Genomic DNA, 27,145 nt, shown 5'->3' with positions numbered 1-27,145 from the left:
ACTGGAAAATGTGTTACAGAAGCCCTCAGGACAATCATCAATCATTCAGGAAGATCACCGCGCTATTTGCAAACAGATAATGGCAAAGAATTTTATAATTCAGTGTTTCAACAATTTATTAAAAGCCAGGCAATAAAACATTACTCGAGTTACAGTGATCTCAAAGCCTCAATTGTAGAGAGATTCAACAGAACCTTAAAAAATCTTATGTATAAACAATTCACACTGCAAGGTAATTATAAATGGCTTAATATTCTTCCAGAACTTCTACATAAATATAACAACTCTGTCCATTCCACAATCAACATGAAACCCTCTGAAGTAACTTCATCTGATGAGCAAAAATTGATCAGGACTGTTTATTATCCTAGATACCAGCCAACAACAAGAAAGGCCAAATACAGGGTGGGTGATCAAGTAAGAATCAGCAAATATAAGCACTTATTCAAAAGAGGCTTTACTAGAAACTGGAGCACCGAATTATTTACAGTAGTTCAAGTTAAACCCGGGACCCTTAACACATATATAATAAAAGATCACCGAGGAGAAATTCTCAAAGGCAGGTTCTATGAACAAGAGCTCAGCAAAACTAAACAGCCCGACACATATCTCATAGAAAAAATCATCCGCAGAAAAGGCAGCAAGTTACTTGTCAAATGGCTGGGTCATCCGGAAAACAGCTGGATCGATGCAGACAAAGTGATAATATGAGCACCTGGGATGTTATAAAAAGGCTGCCAGAACCTGAACAGCAGAATAAGAGAAATGGCAACTTGCTGCCTGATAATATTAGGTGTCTTATTGTTGGGCCATCTGCTTGTGGTAAAACTACACTAATGGTTGATAATTTTTTATTGGCACCCAACTGGAAAAACAGGCACTTGTATGTTTTCTCTAAGAGCTTGGAACAATTAAAATATCAGCAGCTGATGAAGCTATATGATGGACTGGATATAGCCACTTTTGAACCAGATGTTAAGCCACTTCATGAATGTCTCGATAATTCCGTTGTTGTGTTTGATGACATTATACTGGATAATCAAAACAAGGTTAGAAATTTCTTTACACAGGGCCGGCACAAAAACATTGATTGCTTCTACCTGGCACAGACTTTTTCTAAAATACCGAAGCAACTGATCCGAGACAACAGCAATTTTATATGTGTGTTTCATCAAGATCATACCAACCTCAAACACATACATGATGAATATGTAGGTGGGGACTTGAGCTACAATGATTTTTCCAAGTTTTGCAGCAGGTGCTGGAACCAGGACAGTTATGGGTTTGTCACAATTGATATGACAAGAACACCTAATACTGGAAAATACAGAAATAAAATCAACGATTTTCTAGACGTTGAGACATAAATAAACAACCATGAAACGACCAGTCATTGATGATCTTAAGTTAAGAGATTATCTTGTAAAAAGATTTAAGGGATGGAAATCAGAGAACCGTGGAATTTATGAAAAACACAAACAAACAGAACAGCCTGTAATTGATGCTATTAATAATTTAGGTAAGAATATCAAAACTGTTACAGAGCAGAATCAAGATTTGATCACAGAGCTTGTGCCTGTAGCTGCAAGGAACATTTTAGATTATCCATTCACCCCACTTTCCAGTATTCATACACCTAGTCCTGTTGCTCCTCGAAGAATTGAAGCTAGTCAAGATCCTATTGAATTGGGTCTTCTTGCTCAAAAATATTTAACCACACCTAAAGACAACAAAGATGAGGTGTTTGGCTTATATGCTGACACAGAGCTTGATGGCAGCATCATTCATAGAATCGGTAATTTCAGAGTAACTTTTATGGGAGATGATATAATTGTATATTCAGAATCTCGTCTCGGAGAAAAAGGTGGTTTTGTTAAGTACACCGGCACACCTGGATTGTGGGAACTGATGACTAGGAAAAGGCCTGGCAGCTATACAGATCAAGATTATGAGGATTACAAAGAAATATTAATAAAATCAGATGCTCTATACCAGAACAATGATCCCACACAAAAAAGGGTCAAGTCTAGCAGTGGAGCAAAATATAACAACTTAATCAAGCCCATATGGTCACAGATCAAGACTGGCAGTGGAATCAAACAATACAACACTCTGCCTAAAGAATTTGTGTGGGTTGATGATGTCAGGAAACTTGTAGATAGGTTGCTGGTGATAGCTGGGGAGGAAAATGCTGGGAACCACAATTTTTACAATGAAAAGGTTGGAATTATGGACATGATAAGCACAAAATTATCTAATTTTATAGTGAATGACCCTAAGGGGATTGGATATCTCATAAAAATTATTAATACTCTACCACCTAAATTTTGGAATATTTCTGAGGGTCGGGGCCTTGTTAATGACATTATAAACAAGCTGCCATTTGAACTACATATTCCAGGCTATCAGTATTGTGGTCCCGGTACAAAACTGGATCATAGATTAAACAGAGGTGATCCTGGTGTTAATCCCCTGGATGCTGCTTGTAGAGACCATGACATAGCATACAACACACATTCTGATCTAGACAAGAGACATGTTGCAGACAAGAAATTAGAAGAGGCTGCATTTGGTAGATTTGTAAGCAAAGATGCTTCTTTAAGTGAAAAAATAGCAGCATTGGGGACCACCATAGCTATGAGCACCAAACAAAAACTGGGGTGGGGGCTGTGAATATGTATATAATAAACCTACGATGAAGGCCAAGGGTGTTATGTATCAAATACCTTATGCAGGTCTCAAATCTCTTAAAACTATTGACAGTCTTTTGACCAAAAAGCAGCGCAAGAAAAAAAGCTCTTGTATTGCAAAGGGGCATGGTATGAAATTGTTGCTTAGTACACCCCAATTAAAAAAATTACAGCAATCTAGAAAAAAATCACATGTGGGGGGTTTCATATTTACTATCCCTGCCATCTTAGCTGCTCTCGGGGCTGTTGGGAGCTTGGCTGGGGGATCAGCCGCCATAGCAAAAACAGTAATAGATGCCAAGAAAAATAGGGCAGAATTAGATGAGCAGAGGCGCCATAACCTGGCCATGGAGAAAAAAGGCAAAGGTGTTAAGAGAGCCATGAATAAGTTTAAAAAAAACAAGAACCGCTTACAAACCAAGATATTGAAGCTTTAATCAAGCCACTGGGCATCAAACATTTTAGGGGTGTGTACATGTCTGATTCTTTACCGGAACAACCACTCAACAAAGAGTGTGGCATTGTTAATTTGGATGAGTACAAAAATCAGGGCACTCACTGGATCTGTTATCTTAAATATTTAAACGATGAGGCATTTGTGTTTGATTCATTTGGAGGTGTTCCACCTGAAAATTTAATAAAATATCTAAAATCAGCTAATCTTTATTACAATAATGCCCGTGTTCAAAACTTCAAAGATGTTAATTGCGGACATTTGTGTTTATCTGTTCTCAGATATATGTCTCAAATAAATAAACCATCAATTGAAGATTTTCAAAAAGCCTTGTGGTATCTGAAACATCATGGGGGTATTCCATCTCACCAGCCAAAATTCAATATTGAAACTCAAATTGCATGATGACATAGTGTATCCCAAAACAATAGCTCTCAGAGCATTTTACGGCATGTACTTAATCCCAAATATTACACACCACAACAATACAATTGCAGTAGGGGATCAAAAAATTGTCATCACTCCAGGGCAGTATAATCTGTCCACTCTAAATGCTCAATTACCCAGAGGTGTAGTGTTAAGTCAAAATTCTGTCACTCACAGAGTAGAGATTGTATCTGCTACGGAGACAGTACATCTGGGTACTATAGGAGAGCTGTTAGGCTTTGAGAACAACACAAAACTTGAACCGGCCATCAAACACACTGCTATGAATATACCCAAATTCTTAGCCATAGAGACTCTGAATATTCACTGTAATGTGGCCGAGGGTATGATTACCAAATCAAATGGCATAGGCACTCACAAACAAACTGGCATCATTGCAACATTCAAGCCTAATTCCGAATTCATGGAGCCCATCATCTACAATCCATCCCCAACATTATATTTTCCTGTGTGCCACAACAGAATAGATTACATTGAGTTGATGGTCACTAATGAAAAAGAAGAATTAGTTGATTTTGCTGGAGCCACAACAACTGCTATCGTAGAGATTAACATTTAAATAAAAATACATACAATGGAAAATATTGAGAGTTATGAGCTACAATCATTCCCCCCAAACAGGAGGACATTTGCAAATTTAAATCAACCCAACACGGAGGTTGAGGTTGATCTTGATGTAGGGGACGGCTTTATACACCCCCACAGAGCAGATCTATACATCAAATTTGATGTTGTAAAGCTCGATGGAACAGATTATCCGGCAAATTCGAACATAAGACTTGTAGATAATTTTGTGCCGCATCTGTTCTCTGAAATTGAGATCAGAAAGCATGGCGTTGTTATAAACAGAGTGGATTATCCCGGTATTACCTCCACAGCTTTGGCCACACTAAAATTATCCAAAACCGAGGCTTCTTACTACAAAATAGGCGGATTTGAGGCTGGTAATAAGATATTATCTAAAAACCACACTGTGCTGTTCCCGATGCGCCTGTTGCCAGGATTCTTCTCGGATTACAAAGAAATTATGTGGAAGGGTGGGTTAAGAATTACATTTAGAAGAGCTGCCAATGATAACAATGCTTTGATGAGGTACAGTGCAATAAACCCCACAGGAGAAGCTCTGCCCAATACCCTACCTGATGAGGGCAAATGCATTATTCAGACTATGGAGTTAAGAATCCCTGTTGTTGAATATGAAGCCAGCTATGCTCTTAAATACAAAGCTGATATAATAAAAAATCCACAGGTTCCTCTGCAATTTTACACATATCAATGCGTACAGAAGCCTGCCTCTGGTACTTATTATGAATTTGATGCAACAAATTCATTCTCCAGCATACAATTTGACATGCCCGATTTTGTGGTAGTACTGTTTCAGACTGGGAGACACAACAATCAGGAAAAAAATTCAAGTAGATTTGATAACTGCAACATCAAGAACATATATCTTAAAAATGGCAGAAATGAGGTATTCCCTAGGGAAAATTATAATTTAGACATTTCCAAGGATGATTTTCTCAAATTATATGAAGCTTTTTCGGCTTTCAAAAGGGTCACTACCGGGAATACAGACCTGTACTACACACCAGATGAATTCATGGAACGGAGACCCATGTTTGTAATTAACACTTCGAAAAGAAAACAGGTTGTGGTTAATGACAGAACAAACATTAAAATTATCTGTGAATTCCACGAGGCATTACCCGATGACACCATATGCAGTGTCATTCTCATAGGTGAAAAATCATATATTTATGATGTGAGAAATGAGAGAGTCACAGAGCAGTTCTAGAAGCACGATTCAGAGCTTCCCCCATGGCGCAGTGGTAGCATCATTGCCTTGTAATCAAAAAGTCCCGGGTTCGATACCCGGTGGAGGCACAAGTAGTTTGGATCCCACTTTAAAACTGTAGGGCCAGTCCCGATTAGCCTTACTGTACATAAAATGGACTTAAAACAGCAACTCAAACTAGAAACACGATTTAAACACAGAAACCCTTTGGATATAAAACAATACTTTACCGTCAGAAAATATATTACCTACCCATTTTATAGCTTACGAGCAGAAAAGCTTTTACCTACTAACACAGCACATTTGCCATTGGAATTATTCTGTTGCAACAAGATCAAACCTAAATGCAATTCAGTTTGCAATGACAATATCCAGAAGACAATATTAGTATTTTCCTCAATATGATGGATGGTCCCTGAAAGAGTATATAGTATAGATAAGAATTTCTCTTTGAGTTCCATGACAAATAACATGTAATTTCCCTCGGAAACGGCACAATAGAGGTAATATCAACAGATATAATCTAATAACGATGAATAATATGTTATTCCTCTCTGAAAAGACGCAGTATAGATTATATCTGTTGGCATACAACCCCCGGCCATGCATAATTAATTGTTGGCCGAAACATGGGGACTGATCAAAAGATTGGAAAGAACATGCAATGTTTACTCGACCTCCATTCTATTGTATTGATTATGCAGTTTTGCCCCGTATTGCTGTTACCCAGATAACAAAACTCTGGCGATTCTTAATAGAGAATAATTTTGCTCTGTTATATAACATTTTTTACCAAATTTAAGATCTGGGAGCTATCAACAGAGCAAAATCTCACGTATGGAATGTCACATCTCTCAGGACTCGAACCCAAAGCCCCTTTGTTTACAAAACAACAATATTAACATTTTGCCATCAGATTTTTATGAGGACTCAAACCCGAACCTTTTGATTACAAGGCAATGCACCACACTCCACTCGGTCTCAGAACCCAATAGATATCAATTCAAGATTCCTGGGATTTTGACAGAAAAACATACTACAAGCTTAATTTCTGGTGTAGCCAAAAATTGACAAGCTTATGTACAAAAATCTAGATGATGCAAGTTTTAAGTATAAACAAATCAATCTGAGGAAGCTCTTCGTTTCTGAAAAATTCCCGAGGGCATTTTTACAAAAATCTTGGATTAGACAAGATTCCACACTTGCTCAAAAAACTCATATGCTCATGTTAAGCAAGTTTTAAGTGTAGCAAAGCTGCTTGAGGGGATGCTCTTCCTTTCTCGCACTGTCCGTACCACAAAACCCACTACTATTTAATGTGCTATTAGAAGGGATATGTTTATTTTGTGTAATAGTGCAGTTTTTAAATCGGGATTATATTCACATTTTTAAAACCAAAATGTAATTTTATATACCGCTTTTATACCGCTATAACAGCGAAATTTCATTTTATTTACAGCTTTTGAACCCGAAATTGACTCTGTTTTTATACTGAAATTTTGCTTTTTTATTTACCAAAAGTATGTGCGTCTAACCATCGGCCATGCCTCTACGTACGCCAGTGTTCAACGAACATGTCTTTTTTTTTGTGTGAACAATGAGAATTAACTAAAGAAAGTTCTTGGTTCGTTGTTAGAGGCTAATGTATAGACAAAGGCTAGGCGGACAAGAATACAGTCACCAGTCTGCCTTCCCATTGTATTATTTACCGCAGCACGTTTGAATGTCTCTCTTTAAAATGTCTCACCTTGTTGACTAGACAATTATTCAAACGACAATAAGCTTAACTATCGGAAAATGTTTTGTTGGTAAGAACAGTGAGACAATCCAGATGTGAATTATCGGGGGCATTTATGCGGGGAAGAAGCCGGAAAAATTCCAACCAATTTCGGGAATCGAATCCGGATCTCCCGCGTAATTGTGAGATGCTCTACCGACCAGACCACCGCAGCTTCTTGGATGAGTTCCATACTTTAATTATTTCAATTTATTTTAATATATTTTCTTGTTTTATGGATTTTCTTCACCCTTAAAATGTCTCACCTCCTTGACCAGACAAAAAACAAAAACAAAAAAATGCTCCCAGGATTTGATAAAAATTGAATGATTAGAAAGTAATTTCTTTCTATTGTTTTCATAAATGATATATTTATGTAGCTCTACTACATAATAGTAGTAGTGGTATTAGTAGTATTATTAGTAGTAATTCAGCTAATTAATTAACTATAATTATTATTCATTAATTGTGATTATTATTATTTAATTAAAGTATAATAAATCAAAGTAATGTGAATTTGGAGAAAGTTTTAGAAATAACCCCCCCCTTGACGAAATTCTGCGTACGCTACTGGCGGTGAGTGACAGATCAAACGATCTATCCTGCTTCCTGTCACCAAATTTGGATTGATTGATTTTTCTTCTCTCTTCAGTCACTTTTGGCTAATCGCGAAGAGGATATGAGTGATGTAATGAAATTGATGGACACAAATAATACCCAAGCCCAGACCGGAATTCGAACCCAGGACCCCTGCGGCCGTATCGCGATTTGCTAACCAGTTCGCTACGGAAGCCTGCTTCCAAATTTGGAGATTGGCGGACTGGCCGTTGTCGAGTTAGGGCTGGAAGGGAAGGGTGAACGGACTTACAGCCCAAGTTTGCAACCTCCTGGAAAGATGGCCTTTCGGGTTTTAGTTCTATTGCCATAACAGGAAATGCTTCAGTAACAGTGGCGATGTTGGATTAAACAATCTAACCGGTGGCGGGTTCCTTCCCGTCTCTAATGTCGTAGGTTGACGGACTGGCCGTTCGCGACTGTAGGGTCGGAAGGGTGAATTGACTTACTTGCAGCCAAAGATGGCAAACACCTGGAAATATGGCCTTTCTTTCGGGTTTCGAGTTCGACTTCGATAACGATAAATTTAACCTTTTGTTCACATCACAAACGACATGTGTAACTTGCGTGCCAATCAGACGGAGCCTTTTTCTCATTAGGCCTGTTCGATTCTATACCTGCAGCACTGTCTGCAGTTTGTGGTAGTGTCGCTTGTCAGTTCGATGTGAATCTCTCGCGTCGCATGCCATTTGCCGTTTCGGTCTTAATGCTCCCTTTTTCTCTTGGCCAAGAGTAGGCGTCCTTACTCCATTCCTCTTTCTCCGACAGGCCTCCCCGATGGCGCAGTGGTTGCGTCGTCGCATTGTACTCAAGGGGTCCCGGGTTCGATACCTGGTGGAGGCACATAGTGGTTCGGATCCCACTTTAAACTGTACGTCCAGTCCCGATTAGCCTTACTGTGCATAAAGTGGACTTAAAACACCAAATCAAGCAACCAACCAAATCCTATTTCTCCGAAACCACAGTGCGTGCCCCAGTTGACATTCGAAAAGCGTTGCGATCAGGTCCGTAGCCAGGAATTCTTGGTAGGGGGGCGGGGAGCAAGTCAATCCTAGAGGTGATACATTTTTAATATATTGTGTCGCGTTGACAGAAATGGCGGGGTACACGGGAGCACGTTCCCTTTTCCCCCCAACACACACACAAAGCAATAAGTAATCCGAAATGGACGATATTGTGAAATTCCAACGAACAACAAAATATTCGAGAATAACAATAAAATGTAACATAAATAGGCTAATCGGGACTGTATCTACTTGAAATTTAAATGTGCCGCTACTGAAAATCGAATCTGAGACACCTACATTGCAGGTCCATAATGTTAATAGTCGATTAATACATACCAACAATTTTGGGCCTCACTCAGAACTGATTAAGGGAGCCCTTTATAAATCGTGCTTCATATTTGTTCCAGTATGCAAGATATTTACGCATAAAGGAATCGAATGAGAATTCAATAACGCTAATGTGTTGTTATGCAAGAAAAATCAAATAAATTAAATAATAATGATGAAGACTAAAAATTTGCAATATCTTTTTTGTACATTAAAACATGGGTCTCTCACTCTACCACTGATTCTATTTGCTTCAAAAGGGAGTCTCTTACACCACTACAGACAATGTTGGCTTACTGGTTACGTTAACCATTTTGCAAAATATTGTGTGAATTGTATTGTTTTATTGTTGAAACGCATTTATTTGACAAACAAATAGGAATCCCCTTGATTGACCAATGACTTCTTGGATTACGGTGTCATCATTTCATACTAAGTTGCAGAGAGGGAAGTTTTGTATTCTCTTTACATTTTGAGAAATATTTTCTTTAATGACTGTGCTACGAAACCAACTAAAAAGGGGGCTCCTTCACCTTACTCCATCCTCGCAGCGCGAGGTCTCAGGGGCGCTTATAGACACCACCAAGGAGAAGCGTTCAAACATCAAATATATCAGGGTTTTTATGCTGATACTGATTCTTGCTAGTCAGAGAATGGCTTAAGATGAATAAGTTAGGAGAATCCACTCCACAGCAGAAGAGTTGATAGAATGTTTTGTCAAATAATTACTGTATGTTGTAAATAAGAGGTAAAGGTAAAGTTCCCCGTGCATATAGCACCGTGTAATGACACATTTAGGGGATATGGGGATGGATCCCCACACATTCTCGATCTCTGCCAAATTCAAGGTTGTGTGATCAGCATTAAGTTTCCGTCTGCCTTTACCTCCTGGGTTGTCCCCAGGTACCCATTGATTTGAGGCTGGTTGAGCCCCTGAGCCGCTTTGTGCGGAGACAATGCCGGACTTTACATCACCCGCCTTAGGAATAGAATCCGGGTCTCCAGTGTGGCAGTCGCAAGCTGTACCGACTATACCACCGCGGAGCTTAAAAGAATAGGTAACCTGGCTTTATTATTATTATTATTATTATTATTATTATTATTATTGTATGCCACTAAAGCCTAGGAAAAAGTCTGGATCACCGGAGATGAAAACAAGCCCGTGTCTGCCAAAATCCCCATCAGCTTCTTTATTGTAAGGCGAGTCGTGGAGCGGGTGGTGCTGGAAACAGAAGACAGTCACCGCTAAGTGGTGTACTGAGGACTGCCTGCCCATAGTAGCTCTCAAACATATGCGTCCAAGCTCAAGGGCAGAAACTTAGTTTTTCCACCATGACAACGCTTCTGTCCACCGCTCCAAAGTTTGCACCGAGTATTTGGCACGTACTGGGCTGGAAGTGCTGGAGAATCCTCCCTACAGTCCAGACCTCGATCCATGCGACTTTGCACTGTTCCCTCGTGTCAAGAACAGGCTATAAGGGATACGGTTTTCCAACAAAGAGAACCTTCCAATGGCGTGGGATGACGAGTGTGCCCAGCTCCCTGAGGAAATTTGGAAGAGTTGGTTCGACGACTGGTTTCGAAGGATGAAGAAGCGTGTGGTGGAAAGTATTTTGAAAGATTGTGAAAATGAAAGGTTTATTGCTGAACTATGCTATTACCTTTTCTATTTACATTCCAAAAGATGCCTAGTGTAACCCGTATCAAACCACAATTATATTGCTATCTAACAGAAATAATAAATGTGATACACTATCACATTGTCATGTTTGATAATTGACCCAGTAAGCTGTCCTACATCTTTCACTAGCCGACCTTCGTGGTGGGGTGGTGACACAACGCACTGCGACGACAGGGGTCCATGTGCGAACCCCAGTCTGTGTATGGGTGTTATTTGCGAGTGTCCCTTCATCAATTTCATATCATCACTCTTTCTCATCGTCGCGATTAAATAGAAGTGGCAGAAAAGCGACATTAAGCAACAAGAATCAAATATTCACTTCCTCTCTCTATCATATCTATTACCAAAAGGTAGACGTGAGAAACATAAATTGAGCAGTTCAAACTTCATAGAAGATAACACATCCAAACACAATACACACCTTTAATAATACAAGACCACTCCGAATGTCCCAACTCTAGATACTGAAAATCGGGAAATCATTTTCCGAAATCTGGATCTGGGAAGGATTTTTTTTTCCAATTCTGGTATGAAATTACGGAATTCAACACACTTTTCTTTAAAAAATTCACCAAATCAATGTGTGTATAAGTTGCCCCACCTGCCCCCCCCCCCCTCTAGGTACGGGCCTTGTTGCGACATCTTGTACCTCTTCTCGTATGTTAGCAGTCAGCCTACCTATTGCCACACGGCCTAGTCTGTGCCCACGGCATCGCCCAGCCGTAGGCATATAAGAGTGGAATAAAGAGGTATTGAACTGAATTTTTCGCGACTCTCGCAGAAAACGCTGAAGGGAGCAAGAGAACGTCCACCGACGCCACCCTCTCTTCCACACTGCCATGGGCCCGTTCAGGGACGTCGGAACTTATTTTGGAGGGGGGGGGGCAGGTTTTCAATTCCATCAACCAGTTTTTACAATCTCTTCCCACAAAATATATAGGGCAGGTCAGGGTAATTTGAGGTAGTGGGGTAATATGGGGCATTTTTATAAAAGTTTGAATTATACAAAACCTACTTTCCAGAATGTAATGACATTTTTACAGTTTGTTGGTTCTAATATTTTGAAGACCCTCACTTGTAAACTATTTTCTAGGCTAACCCATCGAACCTAGAAAGAAATGTTTTTCAGGTAAAACTGGACAGTGCAGTTTCAAGGGTCAATGTTTAACTGTGCTCACAACCATACAGACAACACCCAGAACAGTTTAGCTTACACACTTTTTACATTTGAGGGTTAACCTTCAAGATAGAGTTTGTTTCCCTGTGCTAGGTCCATTACATTTTGTGCAGTGAAGAAAAGTTAAAAACTTGGGTAATTTGGTGCAGTGTAAAGTGGAAACTGCTGGGAGAAAACATGAACTCTTGTGCTTAATTTGGTTTTCTAAAGTTAGAAGTGTAAATTTGATTGTCTTTTTGTACTTAAATTTGAAGTTTAGTTAACAAAATAGAGCTGTAAAATGTGCCACATTCCTTTTTCATATAGGGTTCCCGGGTTCGATACCCGGTGGAGGTACATAGTGGTTCGGATCCCACTTTAAACTGTAGGTCCAGTCCCGATTAGCCTTACTGTTCATAAAGTGGACTTAAAGCACCAAATCAATCAATCAATTATGTTCACGTGTGATTTTTTTACCCGTGCATATAGCACCGTGCCTTGTAGGCACATTTAGGGGATATAGGGGTAGGGCTACACATTCTCGATCTATGACATTTTGGAGGTGATGTGCTCAGAACCATGCTCCGGTCGCATTTACCACCCAGGTGCCCATTCATTTTAGGCTAGCTGAGCCCCGGAGCCGCGTTATGAATTATTTTTCCATCGTCGACATTTTACCTAGAATGTTCAAGCTCCACCTGCCCCCCTGGTTCGAAGTCCTTGCATCCGTGGAATGTAGTTGTAGATGAAGAAGAAAAGATTTAAAATTAAGCTGCTCTCTGCCCCCTTCCCATCGGGGTACGCTGGGTTTATTGTTTCACACCGACCGCACCTGTACGTACGTACAAGACGTGGTAGATTCAAAGTAAACTGGAAACCGAAGCGACGAATTCCTAATGGGATAATTCCACCTTACACTTGATTTGCGGAGACGTGGCTGAGATTCTTATCTGCACATGGATCTTTCTGTCATGTACGATGTCGTACATCTTCCTGGTAGCGAAAACTTGAGTCGACGTCCATTTAACTAGTGAAAAAATATATTTCCAATTTTTTTCAAAACTAAACATAAATTGCAAGAAATATAGTCTCATTTTTAGCACGCGACGGGTGGCAAGAAAAATATCTTGCCCCCCCCCCCCCCCCGGTTCCGACGTCCCTGGGCCCGTTCCGAAAGTCGCACGAGTTTAATGCGTTAAACGAGTTATGGTAACTGGCTGTCCCATAAGTGCTCCCGTGCGTTTCGTGAGGTTGATTATGCTGTCCCAAAAGTCGCATTCCGTGCGTCTCGTGAAAGAACGAGATTCACCAAACGTAAGAGCCAGGAGGCTGGTTTGTTCGGTGAGAATCGTCTGCTGCTTGCAGACCTTGAGCGTGCATGATGACTTCAAACCAGGCCCGTACCCAGGATTTCTTTGAGGCGGATCAAGCCCGAAACCATGGTTATAATATATATATATATTTAAATGCACGTTTATATTTATAAACATATGTCAACAAATTATTTTGTTACATTTATAAAGTAGCAAATTAATTCCTTTAGCAACTGGTTCAAAATGTCAAGAAATTAGAACATGGTGAAATGTTTTTAGTAATTGTTAGATTTTATTTATTTATTGCTCTTTGTAATGATAACAATACTTTCTTGTGTTTTGTTTCTATAATGGTGTAAATCTATTAATGGTCTCTTGAAAGGAAATATTTCCTTATCAGGGTTGTAGCTAGAGATTTCAACGCCCAGGACGAGAATATATTTTTCGCACCCCCTGCACCGAATTTCAATCTCCCTCCTTCCTAGATGTAGCTGGCATAATTAGACATTGTTGATATTTTATGTACCTACTCTTTTCCGTTGAATCTGACGAAAATAAAACTTAGCATTCAAGAAATGTGGCTAATAAAAGGACGTGCATCCCACATCATCTTCATGCAAGCATTGTGTGGTATTGTTCAAATCTGCAAATTCGATGCAAATGAAATATAATTAGGTGGAGGGGCAAAAAATAAGAGACTTTAAGAAGACATTAGTTTCCTATGTAATTACTATGTTTTATATCCGACGAATGGATATGAGAAATGGAAGAGAAATAACAGGTCGGTTATTTCTGTGCTCCAGGGGCATAGTGTAACAATGACAATCCCCGTTGCAGCTACGGCTCCATTCCTTACTAGTCCAATTTGATATAATTTTAAAACCTTACTTATCTACGACTGTCTTTAGGGCTGGTAACAGCTTCGATATATATATATATATATATATATATATATATATATGCAACATTCACACACAGGCAGACATCATTCTTTGTTCTTTCATCTTTGTATTTGTTTATGATATTATGCTTAGTAAAGTATGTCAAAGTCAAGTAAATCCAAAACTAATTGCTTATCTTTGTTGTTATGACACGAACTGTTAGACTCGGAAAATTTTGATTGAGGGGGGGGGATTTCAATAGAACAAGATTGTTGGTGGGAAGGTGGGAGATCCCACTTCTGCCATGGGAATTCGTACCTTGAATGTGACCACCGACGCTATGGAATGATCTTTATAATGAAGAATATGTGTGAATGTGAATTAACCAAAGAATAGGACATTTTCTCATCAAGACTCATGGCCGTAGGCAGGAAAAAATTTCGGGGGGGGGGTTCATCCATAATTGTTCCCATGGGCGTCGCCAGAAATTTGAATAATAGAAATAATAACAATAATTGTACAATAATAATTAAAATTTCATAATAATAAAACAATTTTATTCCATAATAATAATACTAATAATAATTATTATTATATTATTGTTATATCCTTGAGGGGGCTTACTCAATCCAGCAGATGAGTGAATATCCAGCACAAGTTTCTTTTTGTTTTTTTTAACGTTTCATACAGTGTGTACTGAAATGCACAATTATTATACTTCGTCATTAAACTTTAGATACCTTCAAGAGAAAAGCTTTAAAAGTTAGATGGAAATTTTAGTCATAAAGCTTTTGTTGTTTGACTTTAAAATTAAATTTTTGGAATTTTGAAAAGTGTGGAACCAGTTATTCTTTTTAAAAACTTAGCCTGGTGCATGGATTGTAACCTCAATCGCGAACGTAATGCGCTACAAAACTGGAGATCATAGGTTTGAACTCCTATCAAGGGGGATTTTCGACTTTATCGGACAGGGAATTTAAAAGCTGGAAAGGGAATTTTGGGACAATCATAAGGGAATCTTCAGTCTATATTCCTTGTGACGCAGGAGCAACACTGGAAAGATGACAACAGAAGTGATAATGGTGGGGTCGCGGGTGGGCTACGATTCTGAGAATAAATCCTGTTTCACTCAAGTTTCAGAATTCCAAATGTATGAAAATTCTAGCTCGATCGTTTCAATATTGTCTCCATGTATTTTTGTGATGATTCGGAAAAAAAATTGAAAATTTGTTACAGATTTTGGTTTCTGAACTTCCATTAATCCAACATGTCAGAAGTTTCGGGGGGGGGGGTTGAACCCTAGAAACCCCCCCTCTAAATACGGTCATGTCAAGACTGCAGTTCGAAAAAAGTCAGGACAGGGAGTAAAAATGGTGAACTGTCCTGACCAAATTAGAACATTTAGTAGCTTCGTATAAATGGTTTCATTCATTCATTCATTGTTTTCTGCCTAATTGGCAGGTTTTTCACTGCAATCTCCACCTTTCCCTGTTCTCTGCCTTACGCTTCGTAATAGCATACGACCCAGTTAATTTAATATCATCCATAAGCTGATATCTCTTTCTTCCACGGACTTTTCTTCCTTCAACCATTCCCTCCAAGGCATCTCTTAGCAGGCAGTTTCTTCTTAGACAGTGTCCTAACCAGTTTCTTTTCCTCTTCTTGATGGTCTCCAGTATAGATCTTTTTTCACCAACTCTTTTCAGTACGGCTTCGTTTCTTACCTTGTCCGTCCATTTTACACGCTCCATTTTTCGCCATGTCCACATTTCAAAAGCTTCGAGTCGTTTCTCTTCATTTCTTCTCAACGTCCAGGTTTCTGCACCATATAGTGCTACACTCCACACAAAACATTTCACTAATCTCTTCCTTAGACCTATGTCCATGGGTCCACAAAAAACATTTTTTCTTCTATTGAAAGCTTCTTTTGCTATTGCGATTCTCATTTTCACTTCTTGGTTGCAGCTCATGTCACTGCTTATAGTGCATCCGAGGTACTTGAAGCTATCCACTTGCTGGATTCTTTCACTGTTTGCTCTCACATTAATATTCCTTGGTTTCCGTCCTATAACCATTGCCTTTGTCTTCTTTACATTAATCTTCATCCCATACTGCTCACAGCTGCTGTTTAACTCTTCTAACATACTATTTATGGTTATTTCATCCTCAGCGAATAATGCCATGTCATCAGCAAATCTTATGCAGTTTATTCTTCTTCCTCCTAATTTGACACCTCCTGTGCCCTGGAAACAAGTTTTCACTATATCTTCTAAATAAATATTAAACAAAGTAGGCGATAGGCAGCATCCTTGTCGTACTCCTCTTCCAATTTCACAGCCTTCTGTCATTTCGTCTCCTGTTCTCACTTTAACTCGTTGATTTATGTATAAGTTGCTTAGAAGTCTTCTCTCTTTCCAATCTACACCAATTTTCTTAAATATAGTAGACTGCAGACTTCTGGAGTCTGCCTCTCTCCAGATACAATACATTCATTTATGAAAGAAGAATATGGAAATTCTTGCAAAATCTTAAAAAATTGTTCATGTTATTTTTGTAGGTTTTTGCAGGTTTGCATTAAAATATTTCATGGCTCGAGGGGGGGCACGGCCCCCTTGGCCCTCCCCTGGCTACGGGCCTGCTTCAAACTGCACTAGTTCGGAAAATGTATTATAATTTTAACAGAGAGCCATATGAAGCAACATGCGCAAGATGAGTGTGCCATAACTGTTCTTACAATGTGATTAAAATGAGTAACAGTGTTCGCAGCAGAGTTTATTTCTGCCAGAAGGACATGCCTTCCGCTTGACACCATGCGGAAAATTTGTATAAACAAGACGCTGCGCCTGCGCTTTCGTCTAGAGCGTCCCATAAGTCTGAAAAATAATTAGTTTCACCTGGTTCACAAGGCCAGTTACTTTCGTTCGTTTCGTTAAGACGTTCGGAACGCACCCCTTCTACCATCGTAACCATAGATACCTGTAAAGTGTTTTGCATGTAGAATTGCTAGTGTCTTACTGTGTAGCGAAATTTCCATGATTACGTTATATATTACACAACTAAAAATTAATTGATAATAAAATAATGAAATTTGGATTTCCCTGTTCACGACACTAGTATTTGCCATTATACTATAGGCTGTAAAATATTATGTTATTATGTACTTATATTTAGAAGAAAAATGTTTAAATTGTTGTCGTTTTAACTCGTGGACAAGTCAAATCTGCAAATATCGTCTGTTGCAAATATGACGATTCATTTAATTTTCCAAACAAACAATTTTGAATAATGAATAATTTTGGTGCTGCCTCCGTTTTGTAAATAACTTGTTAAGTGAATACTTAGGTAGCAAGTTGATGACTTGGTAAATTATTATTCGATACGTGGTACTGGAAGTCATGTGAATTTGCTTTTGGCCTGGGATTGGGAAGAAATGAGACCAAAGGTCATGTTGGCTCAACATCGTGTAATTGATTGTGATAAGGTTTCGAACGTGTGATTGTGATAAGGTTTCGAACGTGTGATTGTCATAAGGTTTCGAACAGTTGATCCTGGAGAGAAAATTGACGTGCTTACAGTTTTAACAAGTGTTGTCTTTGGGATTGTACAGAAGTAAATCAAATACTTGAAGGTGAGATGTTTATGGTTGTTAGTAAAATTTAACAAGTAGGCCTATGCATTTTGAAACAATCCTACAAAATCACACTTAAAATTTCCAATATACAGTGACCGGTATAAATATTCAGACATACATGAAGTTTTCAATTTAAAGCGTGTTATACACATTTTAAAGTAAGACATAAAAACGTTAATCAAGATGATTATATATATATATCGTCGTTTGAGAACCAGAGGGACTTAACTCCAGTTTATTAAATTTACAGGAGGATATGTTCTTAGGAATAAACATGACTCCACCTTCCTGGGATTAGAAGTGGAAACATGTCAATTTGACTCGAAATAGAACTTCTTCAAAGGAGATATTTGGTATATATTGAGAATACCGGAAGTATCTCCGATTACTTTTAAATTCGGCATACTCACTAATTTTGGCCTTGTAATCACGAATTTGCAGTTAAAATTTGGCGGTCACGTCTAGAAATTGCAAAATAAGCTTCTCAATTACCGCTATGATTCTCTATACATGGAAACCGAACACGTCTTACTTTCCACACAACAGTCCTGCTACCATAGTCATAACACAACGTTTCTCAAATGTTGTGCAATAAGTGAAACCCGTTGCATGAAGAGCGTTCATTTGCATGTGAGAAAATGGCATCTTGCATAATGGTGGAAAACATGTTTGCCCCGCGAACCAATCACGGTAAGGTTAGGTTAGGTTAGGCAAGCATAGTTAAAATTAAGGGTGATCGTAAACGTAGTCTTCAAACGCTAATCATTGCAAAAAATAGTTTTTTTGTTCATAAATCATGGGTGTTTACTCCGTTCACGGACCCACTTTTTTAGACTTATTATGCAATTTCTAGATGTGACCGCCAAATTTTAACTGCAGATTCATGATTATGAGGCCAAAATTAGTGAGTATGCTGAATTTGAAAGCAATTGAAGATACTTCCGGTATTGTCAATTTGCTTCGATATTTTAAACAAAACCAAAAAATCTAATTTTTGGCGTTACATTACTCTGGTTCTCATGTGACGATATACACTGTGTTTCCATTGAATTATGACCACACTCCTAAGTAGTTTGTTGGACCACCTTTTGCTTTTATGACAGCAGATATTCTATGTGGCATGGATTCCACAAGATGTCTGTAGTAGTCCACAGGTATTGGTAACCATGCTGAGTCCAATGCAGCCTTCAGTGCTGGGATTGACGTGATTGATGTCTCCTGTCACCTAATATGTTGCTCGTTTAATCCCAGATATGCTCCATGTGATTCAAATCGGGCCAGTTTAGAGGCCATACAACATGTTGGAAGTCAGATGAGTGTTCCTCAAAACAAATCCTGTACCACACGAGCCCAATGATATGTTGCATTATCATCCTTGAAGATACCAGAATCATCAGGGGAAAAATGCAACATAGTGGGATGTCCTGTGTCTGCTAGGAGACGATGATAGGACTGACCAGTGCAGCTGTGCTCTCCATGTTCCATGGGTCCAAGTTCTTGCCACGTGAATATTCCCCACACCACACAGTCACCACCATGGTCTTGCAACCTTGACATTGTGCAAGATGGAAGAACACTTTTGTGTTCTTTACACCAAACCCTGCACTAAACACCTAGATTCATCAGACCAACACACCTTCTTTCAGTCTTCCACACCCCAAATCGCATGTTCTTTGCATCACATGCATTGTTTGTTCTTTCGCTCTCATGTCAGGAGTGGCTGGTGATGGGGTTGTCTGCTGACATGTCCCATACATACAGTCTGTGATGAATGGTTTGGATGGATACTGTTCTTGGTTGATTTGTGTTGTATTCGGATGCCAGTTCTTGCACTGTGGTGCGCCTGTTGGCTTGGATGAGTCGTCGTATCCTTTGCTCCCCTCTGGCATCAATCTTCCACTACCCTGTACAGTTCTGCCGCTGGGACACCGTTTGACCATATTCATGCGACTCTTGGAACACTTTCACTACCGCGGATCTTGAACACCCCACCATTGTGTCAGTTTGTTTGCACCGGCTCTTCTGGAACCGACGTTCTGACCTTCGTCAAACTCTTATCAGGTGCTTCGGTTTCCCTGTTTCGAACCACACTACATACTGAATTCGTGACACCATATCTCTGCACCAAACATCGGCTACAAGTGCCCTCTCGCCAAACACGTACTCAACAAATGACTTTTACTGCATATAGTGCTGGTCATAATTGATATATAATAAATACATCAGCAGCAAGTTTCTAACAGTAGGTAAGAATATGCGAGATGCTGCGGCTTCCTTTGATTTGGGTTTCATGGCATCAGAATTCAGAAATATAATATCTCATATACAGGGTGATTAAAAAAATGTTAACACTATATGGGAAATAGAAAATGTACTACTCACTGTCTACGTTTACTTCTTTATTGTAACACCCATGTTTACATAGACTGTCACACAGTAAACATACTGTATAACACACTAAATGAATTCATGTCATTACACCAAAGTTTCCTCCTTTAAGCAAATTTTCTATTTCCCATGTATTTAACATTTTTTTAATCACCCTGTGTGTGTGTGCTATAGTATAACACTTCTGTAAAATCTTTTGTGAAATCTAAAATTGTCCTCTTTTTTTTTTTTTTTTTTTTTTTTTAAGTTGTCATCTGGTAACTGTACCAAAATCTAAATATCCCTGATAAAATACATGGCCTTGGTGGGTGCTGCCAGCTTCTTCAGGAAGTGGTAATGTAACTATAAGCATCTGTAGGATGTTCAGAAATTTCATAGAGGATATGACTTCTTTTTATAATTGTCTGTATATTTACTTTGAAACCCTTTTCGTAAGTTATCGTAGGCCTAGTCATGGCATATGTCCTCCCACCCAGGCCCGTAGCCATGGGAGGGGCCATGGCCCCCTTTGAAGCATGAAATATTTAAATGTGGACCTATAAAAAGCTTCGAAAATAACATCAACAATTTTTCAAACTTGTAAAAATTTCAATTTTGTCCTTGCATAAATGAATATGTTTGTTGTTCCGAGTCTGAATCCCAACCTGTGCATGGGTGTTCTTTGTGAGCATATTCCTTCATCAATATCATCACTCATCCTCCTCGTCGGAATTAGACAAACTTGTCAGAAAAGCAATGCAAAATAACCTAATTCAATCAAACTCATAGCATTTATGATCTTCTCTTCGTTCCAAATTTTCGAATCTACCCCCTCCCATGTAAAAAAACAACAACTTGGTAGCAGCATATACAAAATAAAGATAAACATAAATTTGAGACTAATATAAGTATGAAATCTTATTGATTGTTATTAATAGAAAGCAATAATTAAATAAAATCTGACATTCAATAAAAACATTTATACTATTTTGTGATTTCTATACACACGTGCATGCACGTGCACAAACACACACACACACAAACATATTTTTGGATCTGGCCCCTCCCTGAAAAAAATCCTGCTCCCACCACTTCTCTGCAATAATTTTTATATTAACCGCCTCTTTCTTTAATAATTGTTTTCATTCTTTCTTTCAGAATACATCGCAAATATGTCTTCTGCAGAAACATCTGAGGAAATTGACGGGAACCAAATTTTAGCTCAAGCTCTGAAGTCACAAGTAAGTATTAGTCCACATGTGTTTAGGTTATTTTAATTTTGTTTACATCCAGAAGTCCATTGTTTTTATTATTTTATCATTCACACTCACCATCAAATTAACCTAAAAAGGAAGAATGAGTCTGAGATAAGCATTTCTAATGGATCTTTGTTTTCTTCACAAGAAAGAAGAAAAAGAAATGACAGTATTCTCAAATCACAATGAATTTGGACTTTTTACATGCAGTGGAAGCTTAATCATACATTGTACAAAACCCTGGGAGAATTTTTCATCTCGTATTTTTTCAGATATTGGTGGAAGAACTATATTTACGGGTATATTGGTACTATTGATTATAACTACTACAGGCGGAAGGTCTTAACCCTGCGTTGGTCTCTAGTTCAGGGTGTGTGGTTTTAACATCATTATTTATCATTGATTGTTTTCTCAACACCCTCCCCTGTCTAGCTGAGTTTCTAACCTTCCTCTTCTACCCCACGATTTTGTTTTCAGTGTTAGTAAGATCTTCAAGCTACTAAGAGTTTGTTGAAGCTCCTTGCTGTCTTGAGTCCATGCTTGACTATAGGCGTACCTAGTTTTTACTGAAAATCTGGTCTGACATTCTGTGCCCGACTAACAAAGAGTGCATTTTTATAATTTTATAGAATTTCAATTTTTATAGTTTTGTAGAATCTCAAGTGTTGAAAGAAAAGCTCAAATCATAAAAATTGAGGATTTTGCATTTTAAACCATTAATTTAGTAGATTTTAAAAACCCGGTCTCTGGCACCGTGTGTGACCATCGACGTAACTTTTCTCGCACGACCCATGAAGGGTTAAGAAGAGTATTTTTTCCATCTATTCAGTTGTTATGCATACTCTAAATTTAAAGGGTCAGGAAAAAAAAAAAAAAACTGGGGCAAGGCAATTTTCTGTCATAAGCGAGGTTGTGGTGTTATTACCTGCCATGTTGTGATGTTATTCTGGATTTTATAACATGGTTTCTATTGTTTCATACATTAGAAACTTCAATTTGTTGAACGTTTTTTGTATCTGAAGATATCCGTTTGGCAGATACACAGAGATAATTCACTCTAATAAGCTTACAGTTAAATTTTCCATGCTGTTTTTGCTCACGATCAATTTCGCCACATGTCCGGTAGTTTCACTGCCTTGCTGCGAGTGGTGTGGGAGAAAAAGGAACCACACCACCCGCAGGAAGACGGTCCATGCTTGACAAAGCTACCAGTGGATAAATGAACTGTAAGTTTATTAGAGTGAATTACATAAGTTTTTGTATATTTTCATTTACATGCCCAGTAACGTTTTGCAATTAAAATTGTTGGAGTTTGACGAAAGTTCTATTTCTTCCCCCTTGACCCTTCATGTAAGGATAGGGACTATGTTATTTTGTTAGGATCATGGTTAGGTTATAATGTCACAAACCTTTCGTTAGTTAATTTTCACCCCTTTTTTTAATGTATTATAGTATTTTAGGGTCAGTATGGTTTCTTTCTTATTTATCTTCTGGATTTTGAACAATTAAAGATGAAAGCATGATGTTAATATTATTACCTGTTCCTTTTCCAGGGAGTTAAGTATGCATTTGGAATAGTTGGAATCCCAGTCATTGAACTGAGCATGGCAATGCAGCAGAATGGAATCAAGTACATTGGAATGAGGAACGAACAGGCCGCATGTTACGCAGCACAGGCAATTGGATACCTAACACAGAATCCTGCAGTGTGCTTGGTAGTCTCAGGACCAGGCTTGCTACATGTTATAGGTGGAATGGCAAATGCACAGCAGAATTGTTGGTGAGGCAACTATGATGAGGATATTTTTTAATTTTTGGAGATTAATTAAGTCTTGAGTTAAAAAATTATACATAATATTGGTTAATTTTTAAATTGATGACATATCATTGGCTATTTGTATTCATCACATAATACTGCAATTAACAAAAACAAAATGGGCCTCCTGAGCGCATGCAGGTTCTGGGTTGGATACCCGGTAGAGGTACATAGTTGTTTGGATTTCACTTTAAACTGTAGGTGCAGTCCTGATTAGCCTTTTGTTCATAAAGTGGACTTGAACAAACTCAAACAAAATGTTTGATAGGTGTCTTGTAATAAAATAATGGAAATCCATTTATGAACTTTGATTTTTATATGAATAATGTTCTATCTCTGTCACAAGTTTCATATTTTCTCAACATCTTGATGGTCCTGCCCAGTAGTATAGTAGCTGTTGCCTTGTAATCAAAGGGTCCCAGGCTCGATCTCCAGTGGTAGCACATAGTTGTTTGGATCCCAATTAAATTTTAGTTGAAGCCCTGATAGGCATATCTGTACATATAGTGGACTTTTTTGACATCTCTGTGATATAAACGTGCATAAAAAAGCATAAAATTCATCCCACGTGTCATCAGCATCACAAGTAGAATGAAATACTATTTTCCAGACAAGCACTTTAAATATGATGCAAATTTAGATCTTTTATCAATTAGCCCGACCCTGTGGCCGACTGGTTAGCACATCGCGCTGGGACACCAAGGGTCCCGGGTTCGAATCCCGGTCGGGCTTGGTTGTTTGTGAATGTCCATTCATCAATTTCATCATTTCATCACTCATCCCCATCTTCGCAAATTAGCCAAGAGGCACAAAACGCGAAGTAAAATAAACTAAATCAATCAATCAATTAATTTTGGCTCTCAAAAAGGTATATACACTATGTGGAAGAAAGTCATTGGACACCCCGGTTTCAATTCTGAAACGAACTCCTCATGGAAAAGAGAGTACAGACGGGTATATATACGGCAGCAGGAGGCTTCTCAGATCATTGGCTGATAAAATGACGGACAGGAAAGAGCTCAGCATGTTTGAAAGAGGGATCATATGATCATAGGAGGCATGAGTATACGTAGCATAGCTGATGCCCGACATGTCCCTAAATCAACTGTAGCCTTTGTCATCAAGAAGTGGAAGGAAAAGGGACACCAGACCAGTACATCCAACCACCTAGCCAAGACCCTGAAACAGTATGACATCAAGCCCACACATAAACCAGTGAACAAAATAGCCAGTGCCCTAAGCAAACACACGAGATCTTTCCTTTCAGTACTTGACAACGTGTATATGATGGCCAGTGTGAGTGTAACTGCATTACTTTGGCAGGTCCATCAACGAAGGTATACAACAGCACATATCTGATGCAAAAAAATCCCAACCAACTACCAGACTAACAAAGCACCTCAAGTTTAACAAACACAGGATCCAAAATAGTTTCAGTTAGGCATGCGGCACACACTATGATTTACACAAAAATTAAAGAGACTCACCCAATTATGCACTTTCCGCATGAGCTGAATACATCGACAGTGGTCAGGCACATCATGTTTGACTCCCGCAACTCAAACCTATCACACGCAGCAGACTAACTTGTTACACCAGCACCCCTAGGGGTAAGCAAGGAAACAACAGGAACCGGAAGTTAACCCAACAGTGAAACAGTTTCCCAAGTGGATGGTGGCAAGGCCACCGAAATTAATTAGAACATTTACAAGTAAGTTTCGCAGAAATCTTTTTAGTACTCACTTACGTCTCGTAATTATCAACCTCTGTTTTTATTCCCTCTAACATGAATTAAAAAACATGTTAACTACGGTAGAATAAAACATAACCTTTCTCGCTTTCTTTCAAGGCCTTTGATTGTAATTGGTGGCTCCTGTCCTGAAGACCACGAAGGCATTGGAGGATTTCAGGAATTCCCCCAAGTTGAAGCATGTCGGCTGTATTCAAAGTACACTGCTAGACCAGCTAATCCTTTGGTTATACCACAGCATGTTGAAAAGGCAGTGCGATATGCTAAATATGGCAGACCTGGTAAGGGTAACACGTTTGAATAGTATTGTACATTCTGTCAATATTGGTGCATGATTTAGTTGATACACAATTTTAATGCATTTGGAATTTTTACCTGATTATTTTGTCATTTATTACACAAATTAACTAAAACATATTTCCTTGGCATTTTTCTCAACGTTTCTGCTGCAATTGTAATTCTACAGTGTAAAGTGGAGATTTTTTTTTGATGCCGTGGCATATTCCACAGATAGAATTGTTCCTAATTTTCTTACCATCTTGCATAGCATAACCAATCAGAATGAAGTGATACGTCACATGGGCAAAAGTAATGGTGGCATAGTACGATGTAAACAATGTTTCACTTCACATTTTTAAAAGCAGATTACTAATCAATCAAGAGGAAAACTTTTCCTACTAAACTGTTTTAGGCACAAATCAATGGTGCTGCTTAAATACTTTAAAGTGAATATAGTACACGTTTGGAAGAATGCACTAGTTGTTTGAATTGTAAACCCCATGCACTGTCACGTAGACAGAAATATCTTGATACATAAGTGAGATTCAGTTTTTCTTGTATGTACGCATTGCTTGCATTGTAGAATTATTTTCCTGTAGTTTACGGTTATTACAAGCATAAGAAAACAGTTTTTTTTATTTTTTATTCCAAACAAGATTTTTTAGTTTCTGTTTCACTTCATATGCATTTTTAACACTGAATGGTGTTTGTTGTTTAATTATAGCAAGTCTTTCAACTAAATATTTGGATAGTTTGTATGCAGGATGTGTGAAAGTTGCAATGATGGGTCATATTGGAGTTCCCGGTTTGTGAGTTTTTGGTAGTCCGAAGGCAATCGGCAGGGTTGAATTTTTGACAATGAGTTTTTTCTTCATTTCTCTTGGTATCGTGATACTGCTTTCAATTACTTTCTTTACCTCATTTATTATTTTAGTTATAGAAGTTTCAAGAGCTTTCTGTGAAATTGTTTACTTTGAAACATTCTTCCATTTTTTCTTTATAGTCCTTAATTCGGATAAGGACAGGTTTATTTTCCTTGTCTGATTTTATTAAGAAAATGTCATTTTCTTTCAACCAGATCTTGAAACTATGAACTTTTCCCCCCAATCTTATATGCTCTTTCTCCCGTTCTGTGTATTTTGGACCTCTGTTATTTCTTCTGTTGTATTCAAAACTTAACCGTTCATCAAGAGCATCATGTGTGAGACTTCGTAATTTTCTCTTTTCCTCCTCATCATCTAAGAAATTCAGTGCTTTTTCTATTGAAATCACAAAATCTTCCTTGTGTATATAAGCATTTTCAAAATGAAAATAAATGTCTGATGAAGGGAGTGTGAGTTCTCCTGAAACATCACAAAGAAAAACTGTTTTCTTATGCTTGTAATAACCGTAAACTACAGGAAAATAAGAGATTCAGTTTGTTTACACGATATCTCTAATTAAATAACCATTTCATCTTCCTCTTTAAATTTATTAAACTCACGTAAATTGGATGCCTATCGTGCTGTATATACACTATGTGGAAGAAAGTCATTGGACACCCCGGTTTCAACTCTGAAACGAACTCCTCACGGAAAAGAGAGTACAGACGGGGTATACGGCAGCAGGAGGCTTCTCAGATCATTGGCTGATAAAATGACGGACAGGAAAGAGCTCAGCATGTTTGAAAGAGGGATCATAGGAGGCATGAGTATACGTAGCATAGCTGATGCTTGACACTTCCCTAAATAAACTGTAGCCTTTGTCATCAAGAAGTGGAAGGAAAAGGGACACTGCAGCAATGCACCTCGAAGTGGAAGACCCACGAAATTGGACGAAGTGCTGAAGAGGGATATTTGGAAAAACAGGACCCGTCCGATGCATTCAATTGCAGAAGAGTGTCAAAGTGTGACCAATTTGACTG

General features: G+C 38.5%; 1 protein-coding gene across 3 annotated transcripts in view; it reads left to right on the top strand.

The window, feature by feature from the left end:
* The window catches only part of Hacl (2-hydroxyacyl-CoA lyase), a 59,746-nt gene that overhangs the window by 9,744 nt on the left and 22,857 nt on the right, over positions 1-27,145 (top strand). The window contains exons 1-5 of one of the 3 annotated variants that reach the window (XM_083111396.1): positions 17,379-17,624; positions 17,675-17,771; positions 21,300-21,382; positions 22,951-23,177; positions 25,063-25,244. In XM_083111396.1, the coding sequence (XP_082967522.1) occupies positions 21,314-21,382; positions 22,951-23,177; positions 25,063-25,244 (478 nt within the window). In that variant the 5' untranslated portion in view covers positions 17,379-17,624; positions 17,675-17,771; positions 21,300-21,313. The other 2 variants (XM_083111395.1, XM_083111394.1) reach the window with 2 other exon arrangements.

This window comes from Lepisma saccharinum, chromosome 25, assembly GCF_977018435.1.
Source record: "Lepisma saccharinum chromosome 25, izLepSacc3.1, whole genome shotgun sequence".
In the NCBI taxonomy this organism is placed as follows: Eukaryota; Metazoa; Arthropoda; class Insecta; order Zygentoma; family Lepismatidae; genus Lepisma; species Lepisma saccharinum.
Note: the sequence above shows the minus strand (reverse complement) of the source record. Positions and strands in the feature narration are given on the sequence as shown.